Below are 17,292 nucleotides of genomic sequence, written 5' to 3'. Positions count from 1 at the left end.
CCTTTGCTTTCCTGACTTCATATTTGCATGTTCTGGCTCTCTGATAATAATCAGTCTTAGTTATGTTTCCCTCTTTCCATTTTTTGTACTTGTTCTTTTCGTCTTTCAGTTTGTCAGAGAGAGCTTTGTGCAGCCATGCTGGTTTCTTCTTAAATTTCTTGTTTTTCTTTTTCAGTGGTATTGTGCTGGACTGGGCTTTTATGAACATATTTTTCAGAGTTTTCCATGCTTCTTGAGCTGTTTTCCCCTTTCTGATGTTTGTCCATGGAATCTTTCGTAATTTCTCTCTCTGTTTGTTAAAATCAGCTCTTTTGAAGTTTAAGCCACTGGTTGGATTATTTTCTATTGCTTGTGTTTGCATTATATTGAATTTCAGTATGACGTGGTCACTTTCACCCAAGGTTCCGGCAACGTCAGCTCCCTCTATCACTTCTTGTTATATTGACCCATATACATTCTGGAGGGATTTCATCTTTGATCATGTGCATTTTTGTAGATATGTAGTGTTCTCTTACATATATTGCAACTCCCTCTCCTCTTTTTGTAGATCTATTTCTTTTGAACAATTTGTATCCATCCATCAGTGCATTCCAGTCATGGGTTTTGTCCCACCTGGTTTCTGTAATGCCAACTATGTCATACCCACCCTTGTGTACTATTGCTTCTAGTTCATCCTGTTTCTTCCCCAAGCTTTGAGCATTTGTATATAAGCATTTAAGACCTTTATGCCTCTCTGTGGGTATGTTTCCTGCATCTCCTGATTGTTGTTGGAGCTTTCTTTTTTCTCATCACTCCCTACCTCATTGTTTGATTTGTTCTCTTGGGATTTATGACTGGTTTTGTGTTCTACAGCAGGGCGTTTCAACCTTTTCACACATTGTACCACTTTTAGGTGGTACTTTTAGGCAGATGGGGACTGTAGCCAAGAAATTAAAAGACGCTTGCTCCTCGGGAGGAAAGCCATGGCAAATCTAGACAGCACACTAAGGAGCAGAGACATCGCCCTGTCAACAAAAGTGCGTATAGTCAAGGCTATGGTCTTCCCAGTGGCAATGTATGGCAGTGAAAGTTGGACCATAAAAAAGGCTGAGCGCCAAAGAATTGAGGCCTTTGAACTATGGTGCTGCAGAAGACTCCTGCGAGTTCCTTGGACTGCAAGGCGATCAAACCGGTCAGTCCTAGAGGAGATCAACCCTGACTGCTCTTTAGAAGGCCAGATCCTAAAGCTAAAACTCAAATATTTTGGCCACCTGATGAGAAGGAAGGACTCACTGGAGAAGAGCCTAATGCTGGGAAAGATTGAGGGCAATAGAAGAAGGGGACGACAGAGAATGAGGTGGCTGGTGTCGGGCCTCGGGAGCCCGACACTCGAGGGGGGGTCCCTCCACCTCCCCGGCAACCCCCGCCTGCCGCCCGCTCGACCTGCCTGCCTCCCCGGCGGACTGCGAGGCTCCTGGGATCGTGCCGGTTGGGGCCGGCTCTGTAGCAGCCCGGGAGACTCCAAGGGCCGCGCCGCCGCTTCGACCGCCCTCGTCCGTCGCCGCACAACAGCTGACTGCGCCTGGCGGCGCGTCGGTGGCCCGGAAGGCTCGGGAGACCGCGCCGCCGCTTCAGCCGTTCTCCTCCCCCGCCGCACAACAGCTGACTTTGCCTGGCGGCGCGGTGGCGGCCCGGAAGGCTCGGGAGGCTGCGCCGCCGCTTCAGCCGTCCTCCTTCCCCGCCGCACAACAGCTGGCTTTGCCTGGCGGCGCGTCGGCGGCCCGGAGAGCTCGGGAGGCCGCGCCGCCGCCCCGGTCGTCTTCTTCCGCACAGCTGACCGGCGGAGGTTCGGGCCCACTCACGGCGGACTGGGGGGGTTCAGGACCTACGGTGGGTTCGTTGGGAGACAAGCCCCTTCCCGCCGCGGTGCCTGGGTGGCTAGGAGCTGCGGGTGTGGATGACCACAGGGGGTTTCAGAGTTGGGCACGGCAGGGAGGTGGTGAGGGGGTGGAGCACGGTGACGGCAACGCACGGGAGGAGGCTTACCTGGTTGGGCGACGGGCAAAGGGACTTGTAGGGGTGGGGTGGGGAAGTTATAGGGAATGGGAGGGCGTGGGCGTGTTTGGGTGGAGTATGGGTGGGGGTTTCAGGTGTGTATATAATAGCGCTGGCTGCGGATAGCGGCCAACGCTGGCTTTGTTTCTTGTTGCGGCTGTTGCTCTGAAGAATAAAGTGCTTCTAGACTGCAGCAGAAGTCTCTCGTTCCTGTTTCGGCACCTGCCCTGCTTGTTGCAGGACGAGTTTTGACAGAAAGCCAGCGTTGCCTTAGCATTGCGGCCTTACTGCCTTTCTGCTGTGTTCCGTTTGTGCGCCATGGCAGAGGGTGTGCAAGGGGCCGCTTTGGAGACTGCATCGGAGGAGGCTGGCGTGGCCGGGGAGGAGGCGACAACCCCTGCGGAGAGGGACGTGGAGGACGTCCAGCCTGCTGTAAGGCCTAAAGTGCGGGAAGTGCCACCAACTGACCCTGCGGTGGAGTCCCAGGGTGCTAGTAGCCAGACCCAGGGGGGGGAGTGGTGGCTGAGCTCGATCCTGGGGCGCACGGGGCTCGAGCAAGGACGAACGGGCCGGCGCGGTGGGGCTCCACTGGGTTGGAGGGAGCGTCGGCTGACCGATGACGACGGCGAGGAATACAGCTATTCAACCGCACCCGGGAGCCAGACTATGGACGTGCTGCGCGACAGGTTCGGAGAAGTCGGGGCACGTGACGGCGGTTCCTGGGTGGCCATGGGCCCTGAGGAAGACACGGGACAGTGGTCTCTTGGGGGGCCACCCAGTCAGTCAGCAACGTCCCGTTTCCGACTGGCCAGCCCGAAGTTCAAGGTGCCTGGGGAGGGAGGCGTTCGGGGCCCATCCACACGAGCACAAGGAGGGCGTGATGCTTGGCCAACGCCTGACTGAGGCCCTGGACGTCCGGCACCCAGGTCAGTGGGGGTGTCCCAGGCTCAGACCCGTCCACCTGTTGGGCATTGGGGTCCGGGTGTGGTGTGGGGACCCCCACCGCTCACCACAACCTATGATGGGCATCCCGACCGCCTGGCCATGTTCCTAGGGCAGGTGATTAACCATCTGGACGGGTATGCCCATGCCTATCCATCACAGTGGGCGATGGTGGTGGCGGTCACCGCGTGCCTTCAGGGAGAGGCTGCAACCTGGGCAGCGGACCTCTACAGTGACCACGCCCGTGAGCTCGGGGACGTGGGGCTGTTCCTGGAAGCCCTGCGCGTCCGCTTCGAGGATGTATCCCGCTTACATCGTGCGGAAGCTGAAGTGTTAGCCATCAGGCAGCGAGGACGACCGGCAGAGGAGTATGTGCTCGAATTCCGAAGGGTTGCGGGCAGGTTACGCTCGTGGCCCGAGCGCTTGTTGGTGCACCACTTCCGGGCCGGTCTTGATGGAGCTCTCCGGCGGGCATGTGTGGTGCGGGGGGTTCCTGCACGGCTTCAGGATTGGTTCCGGGTGGCGGTGGAGCTAGACATTGGGTTGCAGGACACCCGGGGCAGGCCAGTAGTGGGCCCTGGAGCCTGGAGGACCCCGGAGGGGCCGAAGTCCGAGAGCCGGAAGCCCGAGCCGGCGGCGACACAACCCGGCCCCCTCCCGGCGCCCCGTCCAACAATCCGCTGCTTCCGCTGCGACCAACCGGGCCATCGGGCAGTGGACTGCCCGCTACCTCCGCCACGACCGGGGCCCAACCCTCCGGTGGCGCGGGTCCCGACCCCCCAGGAGAGCTGCAGAACGCTCCAGAACAGCGTACCAGGTGGCCGACAAGACACCCCGAACATCGACACCGGTGCGTCCAGTGGGCCCGGCGGATGGACGGACTGACACATCCGATGGGTCTGAGGATCACGAGTACGAGGAGGACCCGATGGTAAGCGCTCCGGTGTGCCCTTTTGTGCTGCCTGTGGTATTGATAAGCCCACGAACAGGTGAGAGGAGGGAGTGTAAGGCTTTGGTTGATACAGGCAGCACGCGCTGCCTTATTAGCCTGGTGATGGCAAGGGAGGCCGGTATCCCCCTTCAGCGGCTCCCCAAACCTATCCGGTTTCAGCAGGTAGACGGGTCCCTTTTGGGCGGAGCACCCATTACGCATGTAACGGCACCGGTGAGAATGGAATTGGGTACACACTGGGAGACTCTCCGGTTTGTCGTGGTGCCGTCTATGACGGAGGCGGTCATTCTGGGGCTTACGTGGTTGGACAGGTGGGGCCCCACGGTTTGGTGGGAGGGGGGATGCCGACATCTCCGCCTCGGGACAGGGCCCCAGCCTCCTGAAAAGCATTCCTTCATGGGCCCGGAGGAGATTGGTGGGCCAGAGGGGGCCGCAGGGGTGGGTACTGGGCTTGAGACACAGGTGCCGCGGGAGTACAGCGATCTCGCAGATGTCTTCGACGAGAAGGAGTGTGATGCCTTGCCACCCCACCGCCCCACGGACTGCGCTATTGAACTGGAGCCAGGGGCAAAACTGCCGAAACCCCGCATGTACGCAATGGCACCCTGGGAGATGCAGGAGCTTCGTCAATACATAGACAAGAACCTGCGGAGGGGGTTCATCCAGCCCGCTCGATCTAAGATGGCGGCCCCTGTCTTGTTCAGGGAGAAGAAAGACAGGACCCTAAGACTGTGCGTTGATTATCGAGGGGTTAACGCGGTATGTGTAGAGCACTTGTACCCCCTCCCTTTGGTGAAGGACCTTTTAGCTCATTTGGCTACGGGCCGGGTGTTCACCAAGTTAGACCTCAGGGAGGCGTACTACCGTGTCCGGATTAAAGCTGGTGATGAATGGAAGACGGCTTTCAACTGCCCGTTGGGGAGCTTTCAGTTTAGGGTCATGCCGTTTGGACTGCAGGGAGCCCCCGCGGTCTTCATGCAGTTGATTAACCAAGTCCTGCATGACCATTTGTACCGGGGGGGTCCTAGTCTATCTTGATGACATCCTCATATATACGCCCACGCTGGAGGAGCATGTCGTCTTAGTTCGGAGTGTGCTGACCAAGCTGAGGGACGCCCAGTTATATGTGAAGCTCTCCAAATGTGAGTTTCACAAGCCCCGACTGGACTATTTGGGATATCGGGTGTCCTCCAACGGGGTGGAGATGGACCCGGGGAAGGTGGAGGCTATCCAACAGTGGCAGGCCCCGCGGACCCGGAAACAGCTGCAGAGCTTTCTGGGCTTCGCTAACTTCTATCGACAATTTATTCCACATTTCGCTTCCATTGCCCTGCCGCTTACGGATCTACTGCGGACTAAACAGATGACAACATTGCCGCGGCCAGGGCAGAAGCTTGCGTGGACCACTACATGCCAGCGGGCCTTTGAGGCGCTCAAGGCGCAATTTGCTAAGGAGCCCGTCCTGCAACACCCGAACCCTGACCTGCCCTACGTAGTACAGGCTGATGCGAGCGACGTGGCTGTTGGAGCTGTCCTTCTGCAACGGCATGCAATGGGAGGATTGCGGCCCTGCGCTTACGCCTCTAAGAAGCTAACGACCGCGGAGAGAGCTTGGGCCATCTGGGAGAAAGAGGCCTTCGCGGTCCGCTGGGCCTTGGGGACTTGGAGACACCTTCTGGAGGGGGCTAGCCAGGAGTTCGAGGTTTGGACGGACCATAAAAACTTGGAAGCCCTGCAAACACCCCGCCGTCTGTCCCCGAAACACGTACGGTGGGCCCAATACTTTCAACGCTTCCGGTTCCGCCTCAAGTATGTGCCCGGGGGAAGAAATTTCCTGGCGGACGCCTTGTCTCGGCTACCACAATACGATTGTCGGAAAGAGGAGGTAGTACAGGCATTGGTACCGCCGCCCCGCCCGGTGGAGGAGACGGAGCACAGGGCCAACGCCGTGACAGACGGTTTCCTGCGGACCTGTAAGGGAGCACTGGCGACTGATGAATGGGTGCAGGCGCACCCCGACACCCTCTCGTTGCGGGACGGCTTAGCCTGGCACGGGGCCAGGCTGTATGTGCCTGCAGCGGCACGGGATCAAGCGCTCTATCAATGCCATGACGCTAGGCAGGCAGGTCATTACGGGTTCGTGAAAACCCTGCATCTGGCCCGCCGCCAGTTCTGGTGGCCGACCATGAGACGAGACATTGAAAGCTACGTGCAGAAGTGCCGCATTTGCGCAACCACTAAGCCCTCTACTAATAAACTGGCAGGCCTTCTGCAACAGGTGGCAGACCCCGTACGACCTTGGCAGGACATTGCCATGGACTTTGTGGTCGAGCTACCGGAAAGCAGGGGATATAACGTTTTGTGGACGGTAGTAGATTTGTTCTCGAAACAAGCCCACTTTATCCCCTGCAAGGGGTTGCCTTCAGCCCGTCGGCTGGCCTGGCTGTTTGTCCAACATATATATCGTCTCCACGGGGTGCCACGACGTATCATCTCCGACCGTGGGGTGCAGTTCACGGCCCGGTTCTGGAGGGATTTCGTGTGTTATATTGGAGCAACACAGGGCCTGAGCTCGGCATACCACCCAAGCACAAATGGAGCTGCGGAACGTGCAAACGCGGCGGTGGAGCGATACCTGCGTTGTTATGTATCATACCAACAGTCCGAATGGGTGGACCTGTTATCCTTCGCGGAAGTAGCCTACAACAACGCAGTACATAGCAGCACCGGGTTCTCCCCCTTTAAAGTGGTCTCTGGATATGAGTTCGTTCCTATCGCGGGGTGCGACCAGGGGGCCCCGGCATCCTGCACACCTGGGGAGTGGGTGCACCGGTTGGAGGAGGTGTGGGGGATAGCTAAGAAAGCGTTAGAGCGAGCTGCAGGGTCTTACAAAGAGCAAGCAGACAGGAAGAGACGGCCGTTTGCACCCCCTAAAGTAGGTGATCTTGTCTACCTCTCCACGAAATACCTACGGCTACAAGTGCCTTGTAAAAAGCTAGGGCCCAAATATCTCGGACCCTTCCGGGTTATACAGGTAGTAAATCCTGTCACCGTCAGACTTCGGCTACCTCCCCTACTTGGAAAGATACACCCCGTCTTCCACAGTAGCCTGCTGAAGCCTGCTACAACTGCCTCTGTGGCGGCGGGGGAGGGCGGCCCAGGGCCTGTGCACGGCGACCACTATGAGGTACAGAAGATCCTGGACTCCCGGAAACGGAGGGAGCGGGTGCAATACTTGGTGCTCTGGAGGGGGTACCCCATGGAGGAGGCCACCTGGGTACGGGATGGGGATGTGTGTGCACCACGCCTTCTCCGCGCTTTCCACCGGAAACACCCGGGGAAGCCGGGGGAGACCCAGGAGGGAACTGCTGATCATGTTACAGACTGCTCACCTCTCTCTCCTTGCATTCCAGGTGGGCCCTTGGTAGAGGGGGCAGCATGTCGGGCCTCGGGAGCCCGACACTCGAGGGGGGGTCCCTCCACCTCCCCGGCAACCCCCGCCTGCCGCCCGCTCGACCTGCCTGCCTCCCCGGCGGACTGCGAGGCTCCTGGGATCGTGCCGGTTGGGGCCGGCTCTGTAGCAGCCCGGGAGACTCCAAGGGCCGCGCCGCCGCTTCGACCGCCCTCGTCCGTCGCCGCACAACAGCTGACTGCGCCTGGCGGCGCGTCGGCGGCCCGGAAGGCTCGGGAGACCGCGCCGCCGCTTCAGCCGTTCTCCTCCCCCGCCGCACAACAGCTGACTTTGCCTGGCGGCGCGGTGGCGGCCCGGAAGGCTCGGGAGGCTGCGCCGCCGCTTCAGCCGTCCTCCTTCCCCGCCGCACAACAGCTGGCTTTGCCTGGCGGCGCGTCGGCGGCCCGGAGAGCTCGGGAGGCCGCGCCGCCGCCCCGGTCGTCTTCTTCCGCACAGCTGACCGGCGGAGGTTCGGGCCCACTCACGGCGGACTGGGGGGGTTCAGGACCTACGGCGGGTTCGTTGGGAGACAAGCCCCTTCCCGCCGCGGTGCCTGGGTGGCTAGGAGCTGCGGGTGTGGATGACCACATGGGGTTTCAGAGTTGGGCACGGCAGGGAGGTGGTGAGGGGGTGGAGCACGGTGACGGCAACGCACGGGAGGAGGCTTACCTGGTTGGGCGACGGGCAAAGGGACTTGTAGGGGTGGGGTGGGGAAGTTATAGGGAATGGGAGGGCGTGGGCGTGTTTGGGTGGAGTATGGGTGGGGGTTTCAGGTGTGTATATAATAGCGTTGGCTGCGGATAGCGGCCAACGCTGGCTTTGTTTCTTGTTGTGGCTGTTGCTCTGAAGAATAAAGTGCTTCTAGACTGCAGCAGAAGTCTCTCGTTCCTGTTTCGGCACCTGCCCTGCTTGTTGCAGGACGAGTTTTGACAGCTGGATGGAGTCACTGAAGCAGTAGGCATGAGCTTAAATGGACTCCAGAAGATGGTAGAGGACAGGAAGGCCTGGAGGAACGTTGTCCATAGGGTCGCGATGGGTCAGACACGACTTCGCAGCTAACAACAACAACAGAGGTCCACCCCGAGGTCTCTCGTTTGTGGAGTTCCTCAGGGGGTCGGTCCTCTCTCCCCTCCTGTTCAATATCTATATGAAGCCGCTGGGTGAGATCATTCGTGGTTTTGGGGTGGGGTATCGTCAGTACGCCGATGATACCCAACTTTTTCTTTCCACCCCAAACCAACTCAGTGATGCCCTCGACGTGATGTCCTGTTGCCTGGAGGCGGTTCGGGTTTGGATGGGGAGAAACAGGCTCCGACTCAATCCTGCCAAGACTGAGTGGCTGTGCGTACAGGCATCTCGAGTGAATCATTCTATTCCACCTTTAACGATGGGGGGTGAGGTGTTACACCCCCGTCGATAGGGCTCGCAACTTGGGTGTCCTCCTGGATTCACGGCTCAGTTTTGAAGATCATATAGGAGCCGTGACCAGGGGGGCCTTTGCCCAGGTTCACCTGGTGCGCCAGTTGCGGCCCTATCTGGACCAAGATGCCTTGCGCACAGTCACTCATGCGCTCGTGACCTCCCGGTTAGACTACTGTAACGCTGTCTACATGGGGCTGCCCTTGAGGACCACTCGGAGGCTTCAACTGGTGCAGAATGCAGCCACGCAAGTTGTGATGGGGGCTCCCCGATATTCCCATGTAACACCTCTGCTCCGCGAGCTGCATTGGCTTCCGGTTGCCCTCCGGGTGAGATTCAAGGTGCTGGTGATGACCTATAAAGCTTTAAATGGCTTGGGTCCGGGATATCTGAGGGAACACCTGCTGCCAGCATCAAGTTCCCTTTGTCCTGTGCGCTTCCACAGGGAGGGCCTTCTCAGGGTGCCGCCGGCAAAGGATTGCCGGAGGGCGACACCCAGGGGGAGGGCCTTCTCTGTGGGCTCGCCTGCCCTTTGGAACCAGTTACCCATAGAGCTCAGGACTGCCCCAGATTTCCTTTTTTTTTTTATTAAAAAGTTTTAACATACAATTTTTCCCTTTAAAAAATCCCCCCTCCCCCCCCTTCTCCCTCCCCCCCTTCCTCTCCCCCCTCCCCCCCTCCCCCCCCGACTTCCCAGAGCTAAATACAAGGTATATATAAAAAAAACAATCATAAACAACCATATACTAACAACCATAAACTCTAAAATCTATCACTCTCTAGCTTATATAGGATAAAACAAACCTTAGTAATATTAAATATATATAAATATATATAAAAAAACTAATATAGAAAAAAAAATTAAAGAAAGAAGACTTATTCAAATATAAAACTTCTTAACCCTATACTTATTCTGAGTAAACTCAAGCCATTTTCTCCCTTCCATAATATAGCGTTCCTGCGAGTAATCTTTCAAATAGGCCGAAATCTTCACCACTTCGACCAGGTCGGCTTTCCAGTACTATCCTATCAAAAGTCTTGCTGCCGTAATTAAATTCAACATCAACTTAGTATATTCCATCAGACTTTTATCCAAAAAGCCTTAACCTTTAACCTTTTTACAAATCTACCATATATGAAAATATGAAAATATATTACGTCTTTATCACCGCACCTCCAACATTTAGGCTAATAATTCAGATACATGCTTAGCTTTTTAAAATCTAAATACCATCTATAAAACATTTTATAAAAATTCTCTCTTAGATTTCAAACTTATATAAATTTTACATTCCTCACCCAAATCTTTTCCCACCTCCCACTACTTGGCTGTAAGTACGTTGTGAAAGTTCCATAGACTTCTGCTGATCTTGTTCTTTTATCTTTTTTGACTGCCCCAGATTTCCGTTCGTTCCACCGGGACCTGAAGACCTGGCTCTTAGAGCTTTCCGGCCAGGACTGAGAACTTTTAATTTTTAACCTATTGTAATTGGGTTTTTAATTAGAGTTAAGGGTTTTAGATTTTAATTAAGGATAATTTAATTTAATTTATTTTAATTTGTTATTAACTTTTGTATTGTTATATTGTTTTAATCGCCTTGTGAACCGCCCTGGGTCCTACGGGAGAAGGGCGGTATATAAGTCTAAATAATAAATAAATAAATAAATAAACAACAACCAATTTTAGGACAGGACAGTATTCGAGTACCATGAGTGCTTAACAAGGTGTCAAAAACTTGATGACTGAAAAAAGGGGGCGGGATTTTGGGTTTTACTGGTTAGATTAATTTGTTGTTATAGAAATGGCTAGTTTGTCAGGACCTATTTGAAGCCCAAATCTTAAGAAAGCAGAACTCTTGGAAACAATTACTTCCAAGCAGGAACTTTTATTAAGAATAGGAGATAGCAGGCATAATAGACAGAATGTCATGGTTCTGATTAAAAAGACACATCAAAGAGCACTGCATGATTATTTATTCTAAAAAAGTCTATAATGAGCAGAACAGAACATCGGCACTCATGGATGGATGCCAGAATCTGAATTCTCCTCCCCTTGACACACCACATCATACAGAATTTCCCTCCCTTATTTACACGTCATGAATCACATTTACCAATTAATTAAATTTCACTTCCCTTCTGAAGCGGCTATCCCTTATCTTGTCAAAACATCCAGTTTGCATTCCTCCCGCGCTTTAGCTACAATGGAAAACCGGGTGAATTTTTCCCCAAAGTCTGGGAAGTTTCAATTCTACTGTGACCGGGTTGATGATTCTCACAATGGGGAAAGGCCACAAGAATTTCGGTCCTAATTTCTGGCTGGGTAATTTGAGGTGTAAATATTTAGTTGACAGATAAACCTTTTCCCCCACTTGGAATGTTCTTTGGGGAGCCCTCTTTTTATCAGCCTGTTTTTTATAAGTCTCAGAAGTCTTTTTAAAGCTGTTTTCGCATTTCTCCAAACCTCTTTCCACCCCCTCACCCATTGATCAAGTGTCTGGGAAGCGGAGGGCACCTGAGGGTAATCAGGCATTGGGCTGAACTGTTTTCCTGTGGCTACTCTGAAAGGCGTGTAGCCAGTGCTGCTGTGAACAGAATTATTGTAGGCCACCTCGGCGAAAGGGAGGAGGTCAGTCCAGTTTCTCTGTTGGTAGGAAACATAGCATCTGATGTATTGCTCCACCATTTTGTTAGCGGATTCTGCAGCCCCATTGGTAGCTGGATGAAAAGCAGATGATAAGCCTTGAGATGATCCAATTAATTTAAGGAAATTCCTCCAAAATTTCGCTGTGAACTGCACTCCTCTATCTGAAATTATTCACTTAGGGGCACCATGCAGTCGGTAGATATGTTTCAGGAACAATTTAGTCACTTGTGCATATGGGAGTCCTTTACAGGCGATAAAATGAGCCTGCTTTGAAAACAGATCTATCGCAGTCCAGATGACAGTATTTCTTCTACTTTTGGGTAGGTCTACAAAAAAGTTCATAGCTATTTCTTCCCATGGTTGAGAAGGGTCTGCCACCGACTGCAGTAGCCCAGGGGTTTTCCCTGGAATTCTTTTCATGGTGGCACATACAGTACAACTCCTGACATAGTTTTCTACATCTCGTTTTAGCCCCGGCCACCAAAATTGCCGGTGGATGAGGTGTAGAGTTTTTAAATATCCGAAGTGTCCAGCCTGTTTTACATCATGGCTGTGTTTGAGAGCATTGAGATGGAGGGCTTCAGGTAGATACAATTTTCCCCCCTTTTATGCCAAACCATCCCTGCATGTTAGGGAGGTTTGATTATCTTTGAACCATTGATCAGTAAGGAGCTCTCGTTTTATCTTCTTCGCTCCCAGGTCATCAGGATTAGGGGTTCTGCAAGGTGTGAGTTGTGCTGCAGGTTGTGAACTGGGGATAATTGCCTCGTAGACCTCTTCACGTTCACTTTTGTAAATTCCCAGTGCTCACCTATTTCTAAGCGTAGGGGCTCCGTTAATTGCGTGACTAAAGTCCCTCCCATCAAGGAGCCATCGGCTTGTTCAAACCTCCCAGGTTTGGAGAGCAGTTTTGCTCATATGCCCAGTTTCATGGCAAATGGCAAGCTAATGATGCATTGGGAGCATCCAGAATCAACTAGCACCTTTAAATCTACCTGTGTACCCAATTTAGGGATTATGAGCTTGGCAGGTAGTAAAAAAGGTGGGACGTGTCGGCTCACCATCGGCTCATTCGTCGTCGCTGTTGAAAGAGGGTAGAATGGGGGTGGATCCAGCCTGAGTTCCGGCATCCTCCCGTGTGGGGGATGTGACCTGGGCAACAGGTTCCTGCGTCATCCGGTTGGATTTCTCTCCCATTAGCCGCTGTCCAGGTCTCTTTCTCACTGCTGGTTCTGGTCTGTTCTGCTGTTGGGGGAAGGGTACTGGGCATTTTGCTGCTCGATGTCCCTGCTGTCCACACTGGAAACACTTAATTGCCGGGCTTACAGGTGGCCTGGGTCTTTCAGCCATCACTGTCAAAACCCGTCCTGCAGCAAGCAGGGCAGTATGCTGAACACAGGAACGGGAGACAACCGATGCGATCTGCAAACACTTTATTCTTCAAGGCAGCAGCCACAACAGGGAACAAAGCCAGCGTTGGCCGCTACTTGCAGCCAACGCTACTATATACACACCCAAAAACCCCACCCATACTCCACCCAAACACGCCCCCGCCCTCCCACTCTCTATATCTTCCCCACCCCTCCCCTACAAGGCCTTTCGCCCGTCGGCCTGACAGGTAAGCCCCCTCCCGTGTGTTTCCGCCACCGTGCTCCTCCCCCTCACCCACTCCCTGCCGCGCCCAACTCCGTGCCCCCCTGTCGTTGTTCACGCCCGAGGCCCCCAGCCACCCGGTCACCGCAGCGGGGAAGGTCCCATCCCCTAATGGCAGCGCCGGCTCCCAATCCACACAGTCCCGTGCAGGCATGACGTCGGCCAGAGAAGGCGACTGCAACGGCGGAGCCTCTGTAACAATCCGCCGCGAGGCCGAGGCTCCCGAAGCCTCCCAGGCCGCTGGGACGCTGAGCCGGCCCGAGCCTCCACCGGGCAGGCCGCAGGCCAGGGAACCCTGCGCCGACGCGCCGCCGGGCGAGGGCAGCAGCCGCGGCGCGTCCGGAGGCGGTAGATGAGGCGGCGCGGGCCCCGGAGCCTCCGAAGCCGGGGAACCCTGCGCCGACGCGCCGCCGAGCGAAGCCAGCAGCCGCGGCGCGTCCGGAGGCGGCAGAAGAGGCGGCGCGGATCTCGGAGCCCTCCAAGCCGGGGAGCCGTGAGCTGACGCGCCGCCGGGCGAGGCCAGCAGCCGCGGCGCGTCCGGAGGCGGCGGGAGTGGCGGCGTGGATCCCGGGGCCTTCCGAGCCGTTTTGGTGCCGGGTAGGATCGGCGGGAGGGAGGCAGGGTGTGCCGAGGGGGTGGAGGGACCCCCCTTTGAGTGTCGGGCTCCCGAGGCCCGACATGCTGCCCCCTCTACCAGGGGTCCACCTGGAATGCAAGGAGAGAGAGGTGAGCAGTCTGTAACATGACCAGCAATCCCCCCCTGGGTCCCCCCCGGCTTCCCCGGGTGTTTCCGGTGGAAAGCACGGAGAAGGCGTGGTGCGCACACATCCCCATCCCGTACCCAGGTGGCCTCCTCCATGGGGTACCCCTTCCAGAGCACCAAGTATTGCACCCGCCCCCTCCGTTTCCGGGAGTCCAGGATCTCCTGTATCTCATAGTGGTTGCCGTGTATAGGCCCCGGGCCGCCCTCCCCCACCGCCACAGAGGCGGTTGTAGCAGGCTTCAGCAGGCTACTGTGGAAGACGGGGTGTATCTTTCCAAGTAGGGGGGGTAGCCGAAGTCTGACGGTGACAGGATTTATTACCTGTATAACCCGGAAGGGCCCGAGGTATTTGGGCCCTAGCTTTCTACACGGCACCTGTAGCCGCAGGTATTTCGTGGAGAGGTAGACAAGATCACCTACTTTGGGAGGTGCAAACGGCCGTCTCTTCCTGTCCGCCTGCTCTTTGTATGACCCTGCAGCTCGCTCTAGCGCCTTCTTAGCTATCCCCCACACCCCCTCCAACCGGTGCATCCACTCCCCAGGTGTGCAGGAAGCCGGGGCCCCCTGGTCACATCCCGCGATAGGAACGAACTCGTAACCAGAGACCACTTTAAAGGGGGAGAACCCGGTACTGCTATGCACTGCGTTGTTGTAGGCTACTTCCGCGAGGGATAGCAGGTCTACCCATTCAGACTGTTGGTATGAAACATAACAACGCAGGTATCGCTCCACCGCCGCATTTGCACGTTCCGCGGCTCCATTTCAATAGCGCAGTCCGTCGGGCGGTGGGGTGGCAAAACATCGCACTCCTTCTCGTTGAACACATCTGCGAGATCGCTGTACTCCCGTGGCACCTGTGTCTCAAACTCAGTCCCCACCCCAGCGGCCCCCTCTGGCCCACCAATCCCCTCCGGACCCATGAAGGAATGCTTTGCAGGAGGCTGGGGCCCTGTCCCGAGACGGAGGTGTCGGCATCCCCCCTCCCACCAAACCGTGGGGCCCCACCTGTCCAACCACGTGAGCCCCAAGATAACCGCCTCCGTCATAGACGGCACCACGACAAACCGGAGAGTCTCCCAGTGTGTACCCAATTCCATTCTCACCGGTGCCGTTACATGCGTAATAGGTGCTCCACCCAAAAGGGACCCGTCTACCTGCTGAAATCGGATAGGTTTGGGGAGCCGTTGAAGGGGGATACCGGCCTCCCTTGCCATCACCAGGCTAATGAGGCAGCGCGTGCTGCCTGTATCAACCAAGGCCTTACACTCCCTCCTCTCACCCGTTCGTGGGCTTATCAACACCACAGGCAGCACAAAAGGGCACACCGGAGCGCTTACCATCGGGTCCTCTTCGTACTCGTGATCCTCAGACCCATCGGATGTGTCAGTCCGTCCGTCCGCCGGGCCCACTGGACGCACCGGTGTTGATGTTCGGGGTGTCTTGTCGGCCACCTGGTACGCCGTTCTGGAGCGTTCCGCAGCCCTCCTGGGGGTCGGGACCCGCGCCACCGGAGGGTTGGAGCTTGGTCGTAGCGGAGGTAACGGGCAGTCCACCGCCCGATGGCCCGGTTGGTCACAGCGGAAACAGCGGATCGTTGGACGGGATGCTGGTAGGGGGCCGGGTTGTGTCGCCACCGGCTCGGGCTTCCGGCTCCCGGTCTTCGGCCCCTCCGGGGCCCTCCAGGTTCCAGGACCCACTACTGGCCTGCCCCGGGTGTCCTGCAACCCAATATCTAGCTCCACCGCCACCCGGAACCAATCCTGAAGCCGTGCAGGAACCCCCCGCACCACACATGCCCGTCGGAGAGCCCCATCCAGACCGGCCCGGAAGTGGTGCACCAACAAGCGCTCGGGCCACGAGCGTAACCTGCCCGCAACCCTTCGGAACTCGAGCACATACTCCTCTGCCGGTCGTCCTCGCTGCCTGATGGCTAACACTTCAGCCTCCGCGCGATGTAAGCGGGACACATCTTCAAAGCGGACGCGCAGAGCTTCCAAGAACAGCCCCACGTCCCCGAGTTCACGGGCGTGGTCACTGTAAAGGTCCGCTGCCCAGGTTGCAGCCTCTCCCTGAAGGCACGCGGTGACCGCCACCACCATCGCCCACTGTGATGGATAGGCATGGGCATACCCGTCCAGATGGTTAATCACCTGCCCTAGGAACATGGCCAGGCGGTCGGGATGCCCGTCATAGGTTGTGGTAAGCGGTGGGGGTCCCCACACCACACCCGGACCCCAATGTCCAACAGGTGGACGGGTCTGAGCCTGGGACACCCCCACCGATCTGGGTGCCGGACGGCCAGGGCCTCGATCAGGCGTTGGCCAGACATCACGCCCTCCTTGTGCTCGTGTGGATGGGGCCCGAACGCCACCCTCCCCAGGCACCTTGAACTTTGGGCTGGCCAGTCGGAAACGGGACGTTGCTGGCTGACTGGGAGCCCCCCCAAGAGACCACTGTCCCGTGTCATCGTCGGGGCCCATGGCCACCCAGGAACCGCCGTCACGAGCCCCGACTTCTCCGAACCTATCGCGCAGCATGTCCATGGTTTGGCTCCCGGGTGCGGTTGAATAACTGTAATCCTCTCCGTCTTCGTCAGTCAGCCGACGCTCCCTCCAGCCCAGTGGAGCCCCACTGGGCCGGCCCGTTCGTCCTTGCTCGACCCCTGTGCGCCCCAGGATCGAGCTCAGCCACCACTCCCCCCCCTGGGACTGGCTACCAGCACCCAGGGATTCCACCACGGGGTCTGCTGGTGGTACATCCCGCACTTTAGGCCTCACAGCAGGCTGGACGTCCTCCACGCCCCTCTCCGCAGGGGCTGTCGCCTCCGCCCCGGCCACGCCAGCCTCCTCCGATACAGTCTCCAAAGCAGCCCCTTGCGTGCCCTCTGCCATGGCGCATTAACGGAACACAGCAGAAGGGCAGTCAGGCCACGATGCTAAGGGGAAAACGCTGGCTTTCTGTCAAAACCCGTCCTGCAGCAAGCAGGGCAGTATGCTGAACACAGGAACGGGAGACAACCGATGCGATCTGCAAACACTTTATTCTTCAAGGCAGCAGCCACAACAGGGAACAAAGCCAGCGTTGGCCGCTACTTGCAGCCAACGCTACTATATACACACCCAAAAACCCCACCCATACTCCACCCAAACACGCCCCCGCCCTCCCACTCTCTATATCTTCCCCACCCCTCCCCTACAAGGCCTTTCGCCCGTCGGCCTGACAGGTAAGCCCCCTCCCGTGTGTTTCCGCCACCGTGCTCCTCCCCCTCACCCACTCCCTGCCGCGCCCAACTCCGTGCCCCCCTGTCGTTGTTCACGCCCGAGGCCCCCAGCCACCCGGTCACCGCAGCGGGGAAGGTCCCATCCCCTAATGGCAGCGCCGGCTCCCAATCCACACAGTCCCGTGCAGGCATGACGTCGGCCAGAGAAGGC

General features: G+C 56.8%; 1 protein-coding gene across 2 annotated transcripts; it reads right to left on the bottom strand.

The window, feature by feature from the left end:
• Positions 1-13,665: 13,665 nt before the first annotated feature.
• On the bottom strand, positions 13,666-16,998 carry LOC308676687 (uncharacterized protein). Of its 2 annotated transcripts, XM_081342675.1 has the most exons (3): positions 15,199-16,998; positions 14,965-15,018; positions 13,708-13,803 (listed from the first exon to the last, which is right to left on the bottom strand). In XM_081342675.1, exons 1-3 carry the CDS (start codon positions 16,750-16,752, stop codon positions 13,789-13,791), a joined length of 1,623 nt encoding a protein of 540 aa, XP_081198801.1. In that variant the 5' UTR covers positions 16,753-16,998; the 3' UTR covers positions 13,708-13,788. The 2 variants fall into 2 exon arrangements, with proteins under 2 accessions (XP_081198802.1, XP_081198801.1); XM_081342676.1 differs by lacking the exon at positions 14,965-15,018 and having other exon boundaries at positions 13,666-13,803.
• Positions 16,999-17,292: the final 294 nt, after the last annotated feature.

This window comes from Vipera berus, assembly GCF_964194415.1.
Source record: "Vipera berus genome assembly, chromosome: W".
Lineage (NCBI taxonomy): Eukaryota > Metazoa > Chordata > Lepidosauria > Squamata > Viperidae > Vipera > Vipera berus.
Note: the sequence above shows the minus strand (reverse complement) of the source record. Positions and strands in the feature narration are given on the sequence as shown.

Excerpts from the sequence above, each read along its gene's own strand:
- LOC308676687 (XM_081342675.1), bottom strand. The coding sequence starts at position 16,752 with ATGGCAGAGGGCACGCAAGGGGCTGCTTTGGAGACTGTATCGGAGGAG. Across the intron at positions 15,019-15,198 it reads AGTACGAAGAGGACCCGATG|CAGGTAGACGGGTCCCTTTT; the intron begins GTAAGCGCTCCG and ends ATCCGATTTCAG.